General features: G+C 40.9%; 1 protein-coding gene across 1 annotated transcript in view; it reads right to left on the bottom strand.

The window, feature by feature from the left end:
- Col24a1 (collagen type XXIV alpha 1 chain) overlaps positions 1–15124 on the bottom strand; it is a 256021-nt gene that overhangs the window by 12209 nt on the left and 228688 nt on the right. Inside the window, exon 56 of the mRNA XM_021196980.2 lies at positions 1276–1341. Within this exon, the coding sequence (XP_021052639.1) occupies positions 1276–1341 (66 nt within the window). The remainder of the gene's footprint in view (positions 1–1275; positions 1342–15124) is intronic.

Below are 15124 nucleotides of genomic sequence, written 5' to 3'. Positions count from 1 at the left end.
CTGTCCTGGAACTCACTTTGTAGACCAGGCTGGCCTTGAACTCAGAAATCTGCCTGCCTCTGCCTCCCAAGTGCTGGAATTAAAGGCGTGCACCACCACGCCCGGCTAACATAGTGATTTCTTGTACAGTTAGAATAGTGTCTCCTGTACTGTTAGAACAGCATTTCCTGTGTGGTTAGAACAGTGCCTTCTGTGTGGTTAGAGCAGCGTCTCTGGAACAGTTAGAACAGCATCTCCTATACTGTTAGAACAGTGTTTCTCCTGTATGATTAGAACTGTGTCTCCTGTGTGGTTACAACAGTGTCTCCTGTGTGGTTAGAACTGTGTCTCCTGTGTGGTTAGAACAGCATTTCTCCGGTGTTTCTCCTGTGTGGTTACAACAGTGTCTCCTGTATGGTTAGAACTGTGTCTCCTGTGTGGTTAGAACAGTATTTCTCCTGTGTGGTTAGAACAGCCACCCTGAAGTTGTAGAGTGCCACATTGGAGTTTATGCATTTACTACCAAATACATTTTTTTTTAAAAAAAGATTTACTTATTTATTATATGTAAGTACACTGTAGCTGTCTTCAGACACTCCAGAAGAGGGAGTCAGATCTTGCTAAGGATGGTTGTGAGCCACCATGTGGTTGCTGGGATTTGAACTCTGCACCTTTGGAAGATCAGTCGGGTGCTCTTACCCACTGAGCCATCTCACCAGCCCTACCAAATACATTTTATGTACATATCCACTAGCCAGAATGAAAACCCAGAGCAGAAGGAGAACTAGAAAGGCAGTTAGCTTTCCATCCTTGTTCTTAAGTCACGTCCACTCTGTGCCTGAGCTTCCTCATGCTCTGATACTCAGCTTGTTGAGTTCTCCTTTCTATGTTACATTGTACACACATGTACACTTGTCCGCAGATAAACATAGATGACCAAATTCAGCAAAGAGGGAGAAGAAGGTTTTTTTCTCTTCTCTGAGACTAAATAATTAAGCAATCATGATGAAGCCGACTGTAAGAAATTTGTTAACTTTATTTCCTACTTCCCCAAACATTAGCAAATTACTTGACAAATAAGTCCTTTAAAACTATTTTTTTTGTTTCAATATTTTTTCTCATGAACATCCCATGCATGTATTTCTGTTTTATTATATTTAAAAACCATTGCAGATTTTCCATTTTAAACATAATCTTTGAGATAATGGTGAATTTTTGGCTTTCAAAAAATAAAAAAATCCCTCTGTTTAATTTGAATAGCAAAACTGCTGATATAAATAGAGCTAGATATATTACCTCCATCTGCTGGGCAGAATTTGATTCTATCAGAGCTCGAATAGCAGCATTGATATCCATTTGTCTCTGTGGGGGAAAAAAAAAAAAGAAAGAAAATACAATTGAGTTGCCATAATAAGATCAAGGCTGTTCTGACAAGCTCTGTTCAGTTTGTTCTGGGAGCCTTGATGTGAAATGTACTAGATTGATCTGAATGGAATCTGCAATTCAGGATGACAGATATTGCAAGTAAGATCCAACTATCTTATACGAAAGACAAGATCCTGCCTCCATCTGGATTCCACAGGTCTCACTCATTCAAACAGGACCTGGTCTAAAGCTTTCCATTGCAAACTGTTTGTCCCTGCGGCAGGAACGCGCGCACACGGAAGAGCGAAACACAATCCCCTCGCGCAATAAATTGTCAACTGAAGAATAAATAAGTGTAGCAATTTTTTAACAGTTCTATTCCTGGAAGGAAAGTAGAATAAAATACTACTGTCCTGAGGTAGTCACCACAGTAGTCGAATCTGATACTTTTGTGGTCCTGAAAACAATTTCTGAAGTTGGAAAATGTTCTATTAGTCCCAAAAGAAATAACACAGCGCAAACTCAGTCTGCTCCTGCATTTAATAAAAAAAAGATATTTTAGGAGAAAAACAGCATAACCATTTGTAGTAGTCTTTCTGTAATTTTATATAGATACACAATATATAATGTATATATGTATGATATATATATATATATATATATATATATATATATATATATATATGAATTGAAGCTGGGAGATTCACATCTGTGTAAATAAGCTCAGCCATCTGATTTAGTTCAGATTGCTTATGATGCTGAGGTATCTTTTTGCGTGCCCACAGGATAGAAGCTGTTTATCAGCAGTTCATTCTCAAGTCATGGTTAGCAATCAGAAAAGCCATTTAAGATGATGGAACAATCCATAAAAATGACTTTTTCCACTTGTCTTCACATGTGGTTTTCATATTGGAAAATAACTCATTCATTCTGCACACACGGATTTCCAAACACTATAACAACTCTTGAGGAGAAAATGGTGAGCTGTGCAGGAAGTTGTTCCCCTGGAGGCTAACCTTAGAGGAAGTTTGTTCCCCTGGAGGTTAACCTGAGAGGAAGTTGTTCCCCTGGAGGTTAACCTGAGAGGAAGTTGCTCCCCTGGAGGTTAACCTGAGAGGAAGTTGTTCCCCTGGAGGCTAACCTGAGAGGAAGTTGTTCCCCTGGAGGCTAACCTGAGAGGAAGTTGTTCCNCTGGAGGCTAACCTGAGAGGAAGTTGTTCCCCTGGAGGCTAACCTGAGAGGAAGTTGCTCCCTTGGAGGCTAACCTGAGAGGCAAAACAAGCATAGATAAAGTGATCCAAAACCACAACACTATGAATGGTACATGTGCAATGGAAGAAGAGTTCATGGGATGAGAGAAACTGGGAGTCCAAACTGGGGCTTGCCAGACGTTGGTGAGGAAACATTGTCTCGGGATGGCACTGTCTGAGTGGACATAAGGAAGCCTGGCAGTGAGGAGACAAAGGGGAGAGTTTCCCAGGCAGAACAACCCAGGCTAAAGTCCATGGGTCATGACCTCTTCAGGGAGCAGGGAAGGGTAGGCTAAGACTCTTCTGCAGATTAGCCAGTTCTAAAATTTGAGACAAAGTCTTCCTATGTAACTCAGGATGTCTTTGAACTCACTATCCTCCTAGCTCAGCAACCCCACCGCTAGGATTACAGGTGCATGCCACCATGCTGGCTCCTGGTATGTTATTAACACTATTAATAGAACGCGTAGCCCAGTGGCTCCCCAACTATTCAGAGTAAAAATTCTCTTGGACTTTTAATATGACTGAGTGGGACTGGGGCTGTGATTCAGGGGTAACCTTCCAAACACACAATAGGCCATGGGGTCCATCCTTAGCACATAAGACTCAAAAAGCAACCAACCAAAAGTATAGTTGAGTACCCCAGGGGACTTTTGCTTATATGAGTTAGAACTTTTGGTATTTTCCAAAGTAGAAATAGGAATAAAATTTTAAATGATTTAGTAATTGCTTAAAACAATAGCACATCTAGTGGGTAATAAACCACTAAAATATTCATATGTGCTATTTTATAAAACAAATAAGAACCCATAAGAGGAGCACTGTGCTATGCTTTTGCACTTCTTTACTGTTGGATTACTGATGGGAGGTAAGACGCGGTCAGTGGGTTTGTGTTACCCATGATCCTTTAACCATATTGACTTGGATCATCAGAATGGCCATCCCACCTCATATAACTAGGCCCTGTTTATGTTTAGAAGTACCAATAAGATCCAGATGGCTTATAAAGCCAAATTTATTATGATTTTGAATTTTGACCAAGTCAACAGACTGCAAACTGTGATACCCCAGGAGGAGTTTTCCTTCCTGGGCCTTGTCTTTATCTGATCTTTCTGGTGGATCCCAGGAAGACATCTAAGACCGTCTTTATTTTACCTCATCTAGTGGTCCTCCACTATAGCCAGATGATCTCCAGGGGAGCGTTTTCCAAAAGCATACACAGTGAGTTTTTAAATTTATCTGAAACAGCAGGGAATGAAGCAACCACTGAGGGAAACGGAAAGTTTCCACAGAAAAGCTAGAGAATGTGATATTCTCAGAGGCTGTCTAAAGCTCTGACCATGTTCCAGAATCTAAAACTCCACATGATGTTAGCTCTACACATGTGTTCTGAGAGTCCTGGGAGGTGCCGAGCCCTCACCTTTGGCTGATCTTGAGGCTCTGTGACAGCAGGTGAAATTTTCAAACGCCTGGCTAAACATTGAGATGGCACCGCAATTACATACAGATCCCAGGAGCAAAAAGGTAGCCTTCTCGTCCCTGGTGTCTAAGAAAACCCAGTAGGAAATCTCTAACAGAAATGAGCTGACCTGAGCCGAGACATCAATAGCCACACACAGCAAGGAATATAGGGATTACATGATTCAGAAATGTCAGCCAACAACAACGAAACCCAACATGAATAAATTCTGTTTAACGGCAGTAATACAAAGTTCCAAAATAGTTTTGCTGTAACAGAAGTCACATCGAAAAGGACCCCATAGAGACTGTGGATTTGAAGTGTGTAGCTGAAATGAAAATATACTGGACAGACTCAGCAGTAGACGTCAGTGGTGGGCAGAATGTTATCACTGACTCTAAAGATAGGTTTATTGAGATTATCTAGTCTTAGTAGAAAGAAAAACATGGATGAAGATGAGCAGAAGCTTAGGGGTCTAATGGACCCTGCCAAGGAGACCAAAAGAGAAGGGGGAGGGGCTAATATTTTAAATAATAGTGACAGTCATGCTAAATTTATTGAGAAACATTAATAAACACATCAAAAGAAATCCATGAACTTCCCTCACTCTTAAGATTTAAAATGTTGGGAAGTTGGTCAACAGGATCTTGAAATTGAGGCTAGCCTGGGCTACACAGTACATTATAAGAAACCTGAGCCATCTCAGGAGATCCCATCTCAAATAAATTAAAACAAAGGAAACAAACAAACAAACAAATAGAATATTCAATGATACAGGCAAAGAGAGAATGTTAAAAGCAGAGACAGGAGATTTATCACAGCCAGAGACACTCAGAGCAAGAGGTAATTCTCACAAAACCATGCAAGTGAGCAGCAGTGTGGCAGCATTCAGTGTTGAAAGACAAGTTACATGTTTAAACACGAAGGCATCGACACATTTTCAGATAAACAAAAATTGAGATAATTTAACACTAGTTTGCCTTGCATAGAAAAATTCTAATTCGGGGCTGGAGAAATGGATCTGTGGTTATGAGTGCTTGTACCTCTTACAGAGGGCCAGATTTCAGTTTCCAGCACCCACATCAAGAGGCTAACAGCCATCTGTAACTCTGGATCTAAGCCATCTGTTGCCCTCTTCTTGCCTCTTCATGCCGTGTCACATACATGCAGAGTAGGGCATGGTAGCGTGTATCTATGATTCTGATGTTCCTATGGTAAGATGGAAAGGGAAGACAGTAGCATCCCTGGAAACCTACATGCTAACTGTCCTAGTGCACACATCTGCAAACAATAGGAGACTGTCTCAGAAAAAGTGGGAAGTAAGCATCAATACCCATGGCTCTCCTCTGGCCTACACATGCACACCTGTTTATGTATACAAATAAGCATACACACGCATGTGCACACACACCCACACATCACATATATAAATTAAAGGTAACTTGAATTCATAGTCACGAATCAAGAGACTTGGTAAAATTCACTTGTAGGTAAATGTAAGCGTATAGTGCTAAGAATGGCCGTACAGTACTGGGGAGGCTGAGACCAGCTTGGACTACATGCGATGAGACCCTTTTCAACAACCAAAACAAGATTAACATATTACTTTTCTCAGCACTGTGTTTAATTACCTGACAGAAACAACTTAAGGGAGGAAAGATTGATTTTGGCTCATGGTTCAAATGAGTCCATCACGATAGGGAAGGCATAGCATGGTGGTACAAGTGTGGGGCTGGATCTCTTTCCACCTCAGCAGACCAGGAACCAGGGAGTTTAGGGCAGAAATGGACATGGGCTACAATCTCCAAAGGCAAAAAACTCTGGTGACTCTCCTCTGTCAGCCATATCTTCTACAACCTCTGTCTTAGGGTTTTATTGCTGTGAGGAGACACCATGACCAAGGCAACTCTTACAAAGGAAAACATTTAGTTGGCTTACAGTTCAGAGGATTAGTCCATTATTGTCATGACGGAGTGATGGAGAGTATGGTAGCATACAGAGATAGCTGAGAGTTCTACATCTGGATTCATAGGCAGTGACACACTTTTTCCAACAAAGCCACACCTACTCAAACAAGGTCACACCTGTTAGTAGTGCCACTCTATATGAGCCTATAGCGGCCATTTTCTTTCAAACCACCACAACCTACCAAAACAAGTAGGAACCATAATGCGTAAGGTGTTGCAAGGTACATTTCACACTCAAACTATAACAGGTGTTTAGACTTCTATTAGTCAAAGCAATAAACAAGAACAAAGTTGAGTTGGGTGTCGGGGTGCACAACTGTAATCCCAAGATTCAAGAGGCTTGGGTAGTAGGAAGCTAGTCTGGCTTACATAAGGAGTTTCAGGCCATGGTGAACTATCTTAGATAAACAAACACATACAAACCAAAAACCCAATAGCAGCAGCAACAACAACAACAACAACAACAACCCCCAAAGAACAAAATTCTGATTCTTAAATGTACATTGCAATCAAAACCGTTCTCCATTCTCAAAGACATACCCACGGAGCAAATGAGTAGAAAGCAGAATCCAGAAAGACTTCATTTGTGGTCAAAGTTTAAGAGAGTGTGCCAAGGCCATCCAATGAGAAAATGATAGCCTGTGACTAACAAAGAGTGCCATGGAACAAGGTGCCCACATGCAAACAAGTCAAGCCAGACCTCAGATTATATGTATGATTAACAAATGCTCCCTGAAAATGGATCGATGACTTTAATATAAAAACTAAAATAGGAAGCCGGGTGTGGTGGCGCATGCCTTTAATCCCAGTACACGGGAGGTGGAGGCAGGCAGATTTCTGAGTTCAAGGCCAGCCTGGTCTACAGAGTGAGTTCCAGGACAGCCAAGGCTACACAGAGAAACCCTGTCTCAAAAAAACAAAAAACAAAAACAAAACAAAACAAAACAAAAACCACAAACTAAAATTGGAAAGCCTTCATGGTGTTGTATTTGGTAGTGATTTCTTGGAATGATCTCCAAAACAAAATTAACAGGAGAAAATAATAGATACATTGTGCTACCTGGGGGGTAAAAGGACAGTATATCGAATGGAAGAAATCACTTTCAAATCATATATCAGATAAAGGATCAATATTTAGAATTTTGAAAGAACTTTGACAACCAACTAATGTAAAGTCATGCAGTACAATTTTTAAAATTGGGCAAAAGACTTGAATGAAAAAATTTCAAAGAATGTATACAAATAACTCACACTTTTGGGGCAATGACATTAGAACCACAATGAAATACACTTCATAACCCTTAGGATGGTTGGTGAAAGAAAACAAAACACAGGGTGGGGTGAGACATAGCTTAGTGGTAAAGTACCTGTCTATTATATGTGTGGGCCTGTGTTTCATCCTAAGTATTGCTTCGACTCCTCCAAAACCAGAAAGAGTCCTCCTCTGGGCGTGGAGGTTATGCTTGTAATCCCAGTACTGGGAAGGATGAAGAGGAAGATGACTGAGTGCTTGGGATCAGCCTAGGCTACACTGTGACTCTAGGTCATCCTGGGCTACCTAGCAAGATCCTGTCTCACAGTACCAAATGACTGGGACTGGCCTCTACAACCCTAAATTTTGATTGGCTGTCATTTTCTGTAGTGGTTTCTGTCTGTTGCAAAGAACAGTTTGTTTGTTTGTTTGTTTTTTGATGAGGGGTTAAGACTACACATAACTGGGGGTATAAGGACAAATGTTTATAGATTATTGTTAAGGATTATATTGGTTTAGTAAATTAGTGGCTGTAGATTTTCTTCCAGTATCCAATATCCAATATCTATTCTTCCAGTATCATACTGCATGAGTAGTTAGTTAGATTTATAGCACCAGGCATGATCTCCTCCTTGCTGAGCAGGTCTTAAGTCAGAGATCATTGTAGACGAGGGGACAGAAAGATGTTAAGGGACAGAGGATGGGAGTTTGCTGTGAGATTATGTTTTCTAGTCATATCCAAAGCTATACCCATAAAATCTTACCATCATGACTTCCCTAACATGGGCTTAACAAGGATGACACCAACGAACATGCCAAACTAGACAGAAAAAAAACCCATGAGCTCTCAGTGCTACACAGAGATCAACAGGCAACGGAAGAAAGCTGGGGGAGGGAGGGGTGGCCATTACTGGGAAAGAGCACAGAGTTAGGTTGTCTAGTACTGCATGATCAGCCCTGAAAACATACATACAAGTACCGTTATATGAACAGAACAGGTTCTGTTTAGTAACATATATGTTTAGTAATATATATTACTAATATATAGTAACATAGTTTAATATATGTAGCAATATAGTTTAGAATATATAGTAATATAGTTTAGTAATATATACAAATAGTAATATAGTTTAGTTATATATAAGTATATATGTATAATTTATATAAATACTTAGGATTATAGTATATAGTTTAATATATATTATATATTACTAAACATAACCTGTTCTGTTCATAACTCTCTCTCTCTCTCTCTCTCTCTCTCTCTCTCTCTCTCTCTCTCTCTCTCACACACACACACACACACACACACACACACACAAATGCATTCAATAACAGTGAAAAAAACATGCCATGAATTTGGAGGAGAGTGGAGAGGGATATATGGAAGAGTTTGAAGGGAAGAAAAAGAAAAGGAAAATGTAATTATAATCTCAAAAATAAAAGCCAAGTCAAACCAAAACCTGAAAAGAAGTGCTGAAAGGGAAGTGGGAAGGTGCTCTGTAATTCACTATGGCAATTTCTCTAAAGTTTAAATATAAGATGACTATGTGATTCAACAATTTCACTAGCAGCTATATACCCAAATGTTCCCAAAACTGGGGCTCAGATATTTATATACCTGTGTCCATAGTATTCTCTTTTTTCCCAATTTTAAATTAGGTATTTACTTCATTTACAGTTCTAATGCTATCCCCAAAGTCCCCTATACCCCCCTCCCCCCTCCCCTAACCACCCACTCTCACTTTTTGGCCCTGACATTCCCCTGTACTTGGGCATATAAAGTTTGCAAGACCAAGGGGCCTCTCTTCCCAATGATGGCTCACTAGGCCATCTTCCGCTACATATGCAGCTAGAGACATGAGCTCTGGGGATATTGGTTAGTTCATATTGTTGTTCCACCTATAGAGTTGCAGACCCCTTCAGCTCCTTGGGTACTTTATCTAGCTCTTCTATTGGGGGCCCTGTGTTCCATCCAATAGCTGACTGTGAGCATCCACTTCTGTGTTTGCCAGGCACTGGCATAGCCTCACAAGAGACAGCTATATCAAGGTGTGTCCATAGTATTCTTATTTAAAATGGTCAAAAGATGGTACAATGTAAGCATTCATCTTGGTGAACCAAGTGTTATATAAATTTAATGGAATATTATTTAGGCCTACGTAATGAAATTCTGATATATGCTTATGACAGGATGAAATGTCAAGCAATACTAAAGGGAGTAACTCAGCCACAGAAGAGAAAATGTTGCATAATTGACTTGTGTAAAATACCTAGTAGCCAAGTTCACTGAGATGGGAGAATGGTAGTTGCCAGGGGCTTGAGAGAAGAAAAACTGGGACTTAATTGGTTTGAAGGTAGAGTTTCAGTTTTCGAAGATGAGAAAGGGTCTGAAAACAGTGGTAACTCTGAATGCAAAACTGAAGCTATTAGTAATGCCAGAAGTATATCTTTATGTGCTTAAAATGGCAATTTTCAAGTTACATAAACTGAACCAAAAAGTACTATGTACATTTGCTGATCACTCAGCAGAGTTTGGATCTGGAGTGTTTCCCAGAGGTTCAGAAAGACTTGGTCACCAATCTGTGATGCTGATGGGGGTTGGAGGACCTTCCGGTGATGGGGTCTCATACAAAGAAGCTAGGTCCTTAGGGGTATGACTTTAAAATAGGTTTGGGCCAGGTAGTGGTGGTACATGCCTTTAATTCCAGCACTCGGGAGGCAGAGGCTGGCAGATCTCTGAGTTCAAGGCCAGCCTGGTCTACAAAGCAGGTCTGGGATGTCAGTGTCTTTCCCTCACTTGGCTACCATCTGATATTCCATGATGTTATAAGCCTGAAACAATGTAGCCAAGTGACTACTCACAGAACCTCTGAAACGGAGTCAAAATCACCCTTTACTCTGACTTCTTTCTCCTAGGTGCCTTGTCCCAGAGGGTACTAGAAGGAGGTGCTCACTACATCTCACCTTTGGAGTTGATCCTAAGGATATTCTACGTATGTAAAATGATAGGTGTATTGACAGGACATTTGTACTAATTGTGCTTGCAAAGATTAGAAACAATTTACATGTTCACCAATAGAAGACTGAATGAGAGAACAACAGAATATTCCTGAAAGAAATGACTAGTCTACTTTCTCTGATCATGTGTAAGTGAAGAATACAGTGAGGATCAGTAGAGGCTGGTACTTAATGATGACGAGGCAGCCATCATTTTAACCATGGCCCGTGCAAACAGCTTAATGAAAAAGGTAGTTATCCATTCGAATAGACATTAGAAAACAAAGATATTTCATAGGATTTAGTGTCATGATTTTTTTTGCATTCTTCATAGTTCTGTAATTCCTGGACTATTCCCAAAGCCCACTACACCCTTTAGCACATAGTGGGAATTCATTGGCACTTATTGGGAATTCCATATGCTGACTTGTCTCTCTTTCTCATTTAGAAACCCAGCCAGATTGAGTTAAGAGTTTTGTGCACAGTCATTCAGTAATAGCTTGGGGTGTCCTCATCTGAGCTTTCACGTGGAGCTGGGTGTGGCAGCAACACTGTAATCCCAGCATTTGAAATTGAGCACAAGGTGAGCCTGGGACACTGTTTCCAAACAAAGTGTCAGAAAAAGTTCTATGTTCAGTGAAGGGATGAAAAGAAAAAAGAAAAGAAAAAAAGTTTTATGCGCTCTAGTTTAAGAGAACATATTATAACATGAAAATCACTTAATGTTTTAAACATGGGCATAAAACTGCCCACATCTGAGTATAAAGCTGTCAGTAAGTACAGAGAAAGGGTTCACAATGAAATAAAACCAAACAGTTCCTCATGTAGTCTAGTAAGAGAGAGAGAGAGAGAGAGAGAGAGAGAGAGAGAGAGAGAGAGCACATTATCACGTGAGAAATCACTTAACTCTTTTTTTCTTTTTTCACACGCATATAAAATAGGAAACAGAATAAGGCGTGAGCAGACTGTTGACGGCTTCGGAGACACCTCACGGTTTCAAACAACGGGAATTAGGTAAGTTTCATTAAATTGTGCCAGAATACAATCCTTCTCTCTCGAGTGTTCATGGGGGTGACACAGATCTAACCTGGGCACCTCAGGGTTTTGGAGCCTGTTCCTTTTCAGAGTTCTTAAGTCTCAGGTGGGTAGATAGTTACAACATCGAGGACTAGGAATCAGTTCTAGGACTTGACCCTCTCTGTGGTGGAGGAATGCCTGGTCCTTGAAGCCAGGACCTGACTGCCACTTCCCATCCCACATCTTTAAATTTCAGTTGACCCTTGAACTTGAAGCAATTAGCTGAAACTTTATTGTCTTTACCTCATCACATCCACACACACACACACACACACACACACACACACACACACACACACACTCACGCACGCATGCACGCACACACGTGTGCACATACACAAGCACACCCACAACACACATTCTCACTCTGCTCCTCCCTTTGGCACACGGAGGGCTGTCTCTAGTATCCAGGGGTAGATTTTCTCATTGATTTCTAAGTATCATAGAGGTCCAGTCATTACCAGACCCTTACACTCACACCATCATCCATAAACACTGCTTTTTCTGAAGCATTAGATTTTCATTGTACTTCAAGACTGTGAGTCAACTAAGTTCCAAAGGCCTTTGATGGAGGGCTGGGGAATGGAAGCTGGGTTAGAGTTTGTCAAATTTCTTTCATCTTGCCCCACAGCAAGAAAATTTTACACTGTGACAAGGTTCACAACTGACAACATAGCTTTGCAAAACCATTTCAGTCTTACTACTAATGATATACTGGTTTTTTGTTTTTGGTTTTGGTTTTTTGAGACAGAGTTTCTCTGTATAGCCCTGGCTGTCCTGGAACTCACTTCGTAGACCAGGCTGGCCTTGAACTCAGAAATCTGCCTGCCTCTGCCTCCTGAGTGCTGGGATTAAAGGCATGCGCCACCACACCCAGCTTTTTTTTTTTTATTGTTGATTTTTATTAAGGTAAGATTAATGTAGCATAATAGTTACCAATTCTATCATTTTGAACATATAACTGTAGATATAGATGTAGACATGTCCATCCTTTCAATGATGTGTTACACATGTAAGTATCCATGTCCAGCCTTTTTACACGGGACCTGGGGATTTGAACTCAGATCTTCTTTCATAGCAAGCACTTTCACCCAGTGAACTTTCTCCCCAGGTCTATTTCCTATACATTTATCTAGTTGTATTTTTATTACAAAGGAATATTGCAAGAGGCTCACTCAATTGGTTTCATCTTCCACAGAATAATGAATTCAATTTGCACTCTGAAGTAATTGTTGAATAATTATCAAGAGGACTTCTAATCCTTTGTTTTGTTTCTCTGAGAGAGTCACACAGTGTTGCCCAGCTGGTCTTGGATTTGTGACCCTTGGCTTCCTGAGCACTGATGCTCTAGCATTACCTCACATGTCACTGTGCTTGTCCAGGCTTCTACTTCTGATCCTCTCACCTTACCTCCAAGTGAAACATTTTCCTTAGGGGATTTGTGCTGAAGTAGTCTGAGAGGAATGATGCATGGTTGTGTGTGTGTGTGTGTGTGTGTGTGTGTGTGTGTGTATGTGTGTGCCCACATTCAGACATGGCACATGTATTCAACAAGTGCGTATTAAGGACTTGAATGGGAAACAAAGATAAAATAAGCATGGATGAAGAAGGGAGAGCTATCAATTCTATCTCAGGGAACAATGAGGAAGATGGCTTAGGAAGGGTTTAAGGAGGCCATGACAGTTGTCACTTCTGCACAAATGCTAGATTCTGTACATTGGCCTCTGCATTCAGTATGAAGAAATGTGCTTTCACATTTGACAAAAATAAAGAAGACAGAACAGAGGGAGAGGGCAAAGAAGGAATCAAACGCAACATTTGTGAGGAACCCATTTGTCAAGCACAGGTATCTTCTAGCTTAAGCCTCTTAATTCCTCAAATCATATATTCATATCCATAGTTATTTTTCTCAAAGAAGGAACTGTTCATGTGTCTCTTTCATTGTAGTCATGTAGAAACTCATTAATCTTCCAGCTGAGAGCAGGGGACATGCCCCCTAATTAGGTGCCTTACTACAAACATTTTCTCTATAGCTTTCTAGTTTGACATTCATTTCATGACTTCTTCAGAACTTGGTTTCAGGAAGATAGCCCCAACTTCTCAAAGCCACCATAAGGTGGGGAGGCACCGGTCAGGCAATGGTCGACTCCTCACACTGCAAGGCCGTAGAGGACAAGGAGTATCAGAGAGAGATTGTGTGTATGAAAGATTCATAGCACTCACTGCAAAATTATTCCCAGCTGCAGAGCAAAACTGAAGGAAATGCAGAGTTCCCACTCTGCTGAGCGCGGAACGCCGTGGCCAGCTATCCAGAACTATCATGATGTAAATGACCCGAGAACAGCATGTGGAAATGATGATGGCTTGGAAGACAGAGGGCTGACCATTACTTGGAGCAGAGAGTGGATGTCAACTGGGAAGGAAATGTGATCACTTTCCACTGTATGTGACCAGGAGACCAATCAGACGAGGTATGGCTAAGATTAGGGGTATATGGAGACCCTGCATAGGAAGCAGGGGGTCAAAGAATCTTTAGAATATACAGTAGATAGAGGATCTAAACTTAGAATATTGAAATATCAGTGATAATAGCCAAAGAAATAGAAATATGATTTTAAAATAAGCCTAGCATGTTTTAGACTGCGGTAGTTAGATCAAAAGCAAACACACGAGCCATCTGATGGCTTCTCCAGACACTAGCAACTGACAAGGATTCATGTAAAACCTAAGAAAAGAATTATGGTTAAAAGAAGATTTAAAATGAAGAGCCAAGTCCCAGAAAGAAGAAGAAATGGAGTACCTATTATGAACTATCCTTTGCTGGATGCTTTTCTACTGTTTAATGCTCAAAATGAACCAAAAAAAACCAAAAAACAAAAAACAAAAAAAGCAGGAAATACAATTACTCTTTACTAGATAAGAAATGCAGGGCTTACCAAACCCATACACTATTGCATATGCCAGCAAGATTCTGCTGAAGGGACCCTGATATAGCAGCCCCTTGAGAGGCTATGCCAGTGCCTGGCAAACACAGAAGTGGATGCTCACAGTCAGCTATTGGATGGAACACAGGGCCCCCAGTGGAGGAGCTAGAGAAAGTACCCAAGGAGCTGAAGGGGGCTGCAACCCTGTAGGTGGAACAACAATATGAACTAACCAGTACCCCCTGAGCTCGTGTCTCTAGCTGCATATGTAGCAGAAGATGGCCTAATCGACCATCATTGGGAAGAGAGGCCCATTGGTCCTGCAAACTTTATATGACCCAGCACAGAGGAATGCCAGGGCCAAGAAGTGGGAGTGGGTGGGTAGGGGAGCAGGGGTGAGGGGAGGGTATAGGGAACTTTCGGGATAGCATTTGAAATGTAAATAAAGAAAATATCTAATAAAATAGAATAATAAGAAAAAATGATGCCAAGGGCAATCTATCCATATCATTTAACTAGAAAAAAAAAAAAAGAAATACAGGGTTTGTATTCCAAGTTATCATAGCTGCTTGGCTTTTGAAAAAGAACTAAGAATGGGATGACTTTAACAGTTCAAGGTTGACATGATGGGCATGGAGAGAGCTCTGTGGATAAGAGCATTTGCCGTAAAGCATAAGGACTTGAGTCAGTGCAGCGCCTATGTGAAAATGCACGCACGGGTGAGCAAGTTTGCACACCCCAGCTGTGGGAGCAGGGACATATGGAGTGCTGGGTCTTAAGAGTTCCAGGCTCAGTGAGAGGACCTGTCTCAAGGAAATAAGATGGTGGATAGAATGAGGAGAGCTGACATT

The sequence above is a fragment of the Mus pahari genome, chromosome 4, assembly GCF_900095145.1.
Source record: "Mus pahari chromosome 4, PAHARI_EIJ_v1.1, whole genome shotgun sequence".
In the NCBI taxonomy this organism is placed as follows: Eukaryota; Metazoa; Chordata; class Mammalia; order Rodentia; family Muridae; genus Mus; species Mus pahari.
Note: the sequence above shows the minus strand (reverse complement) of the source record. Positions and strands in the feature narration are given on the sequence as shown.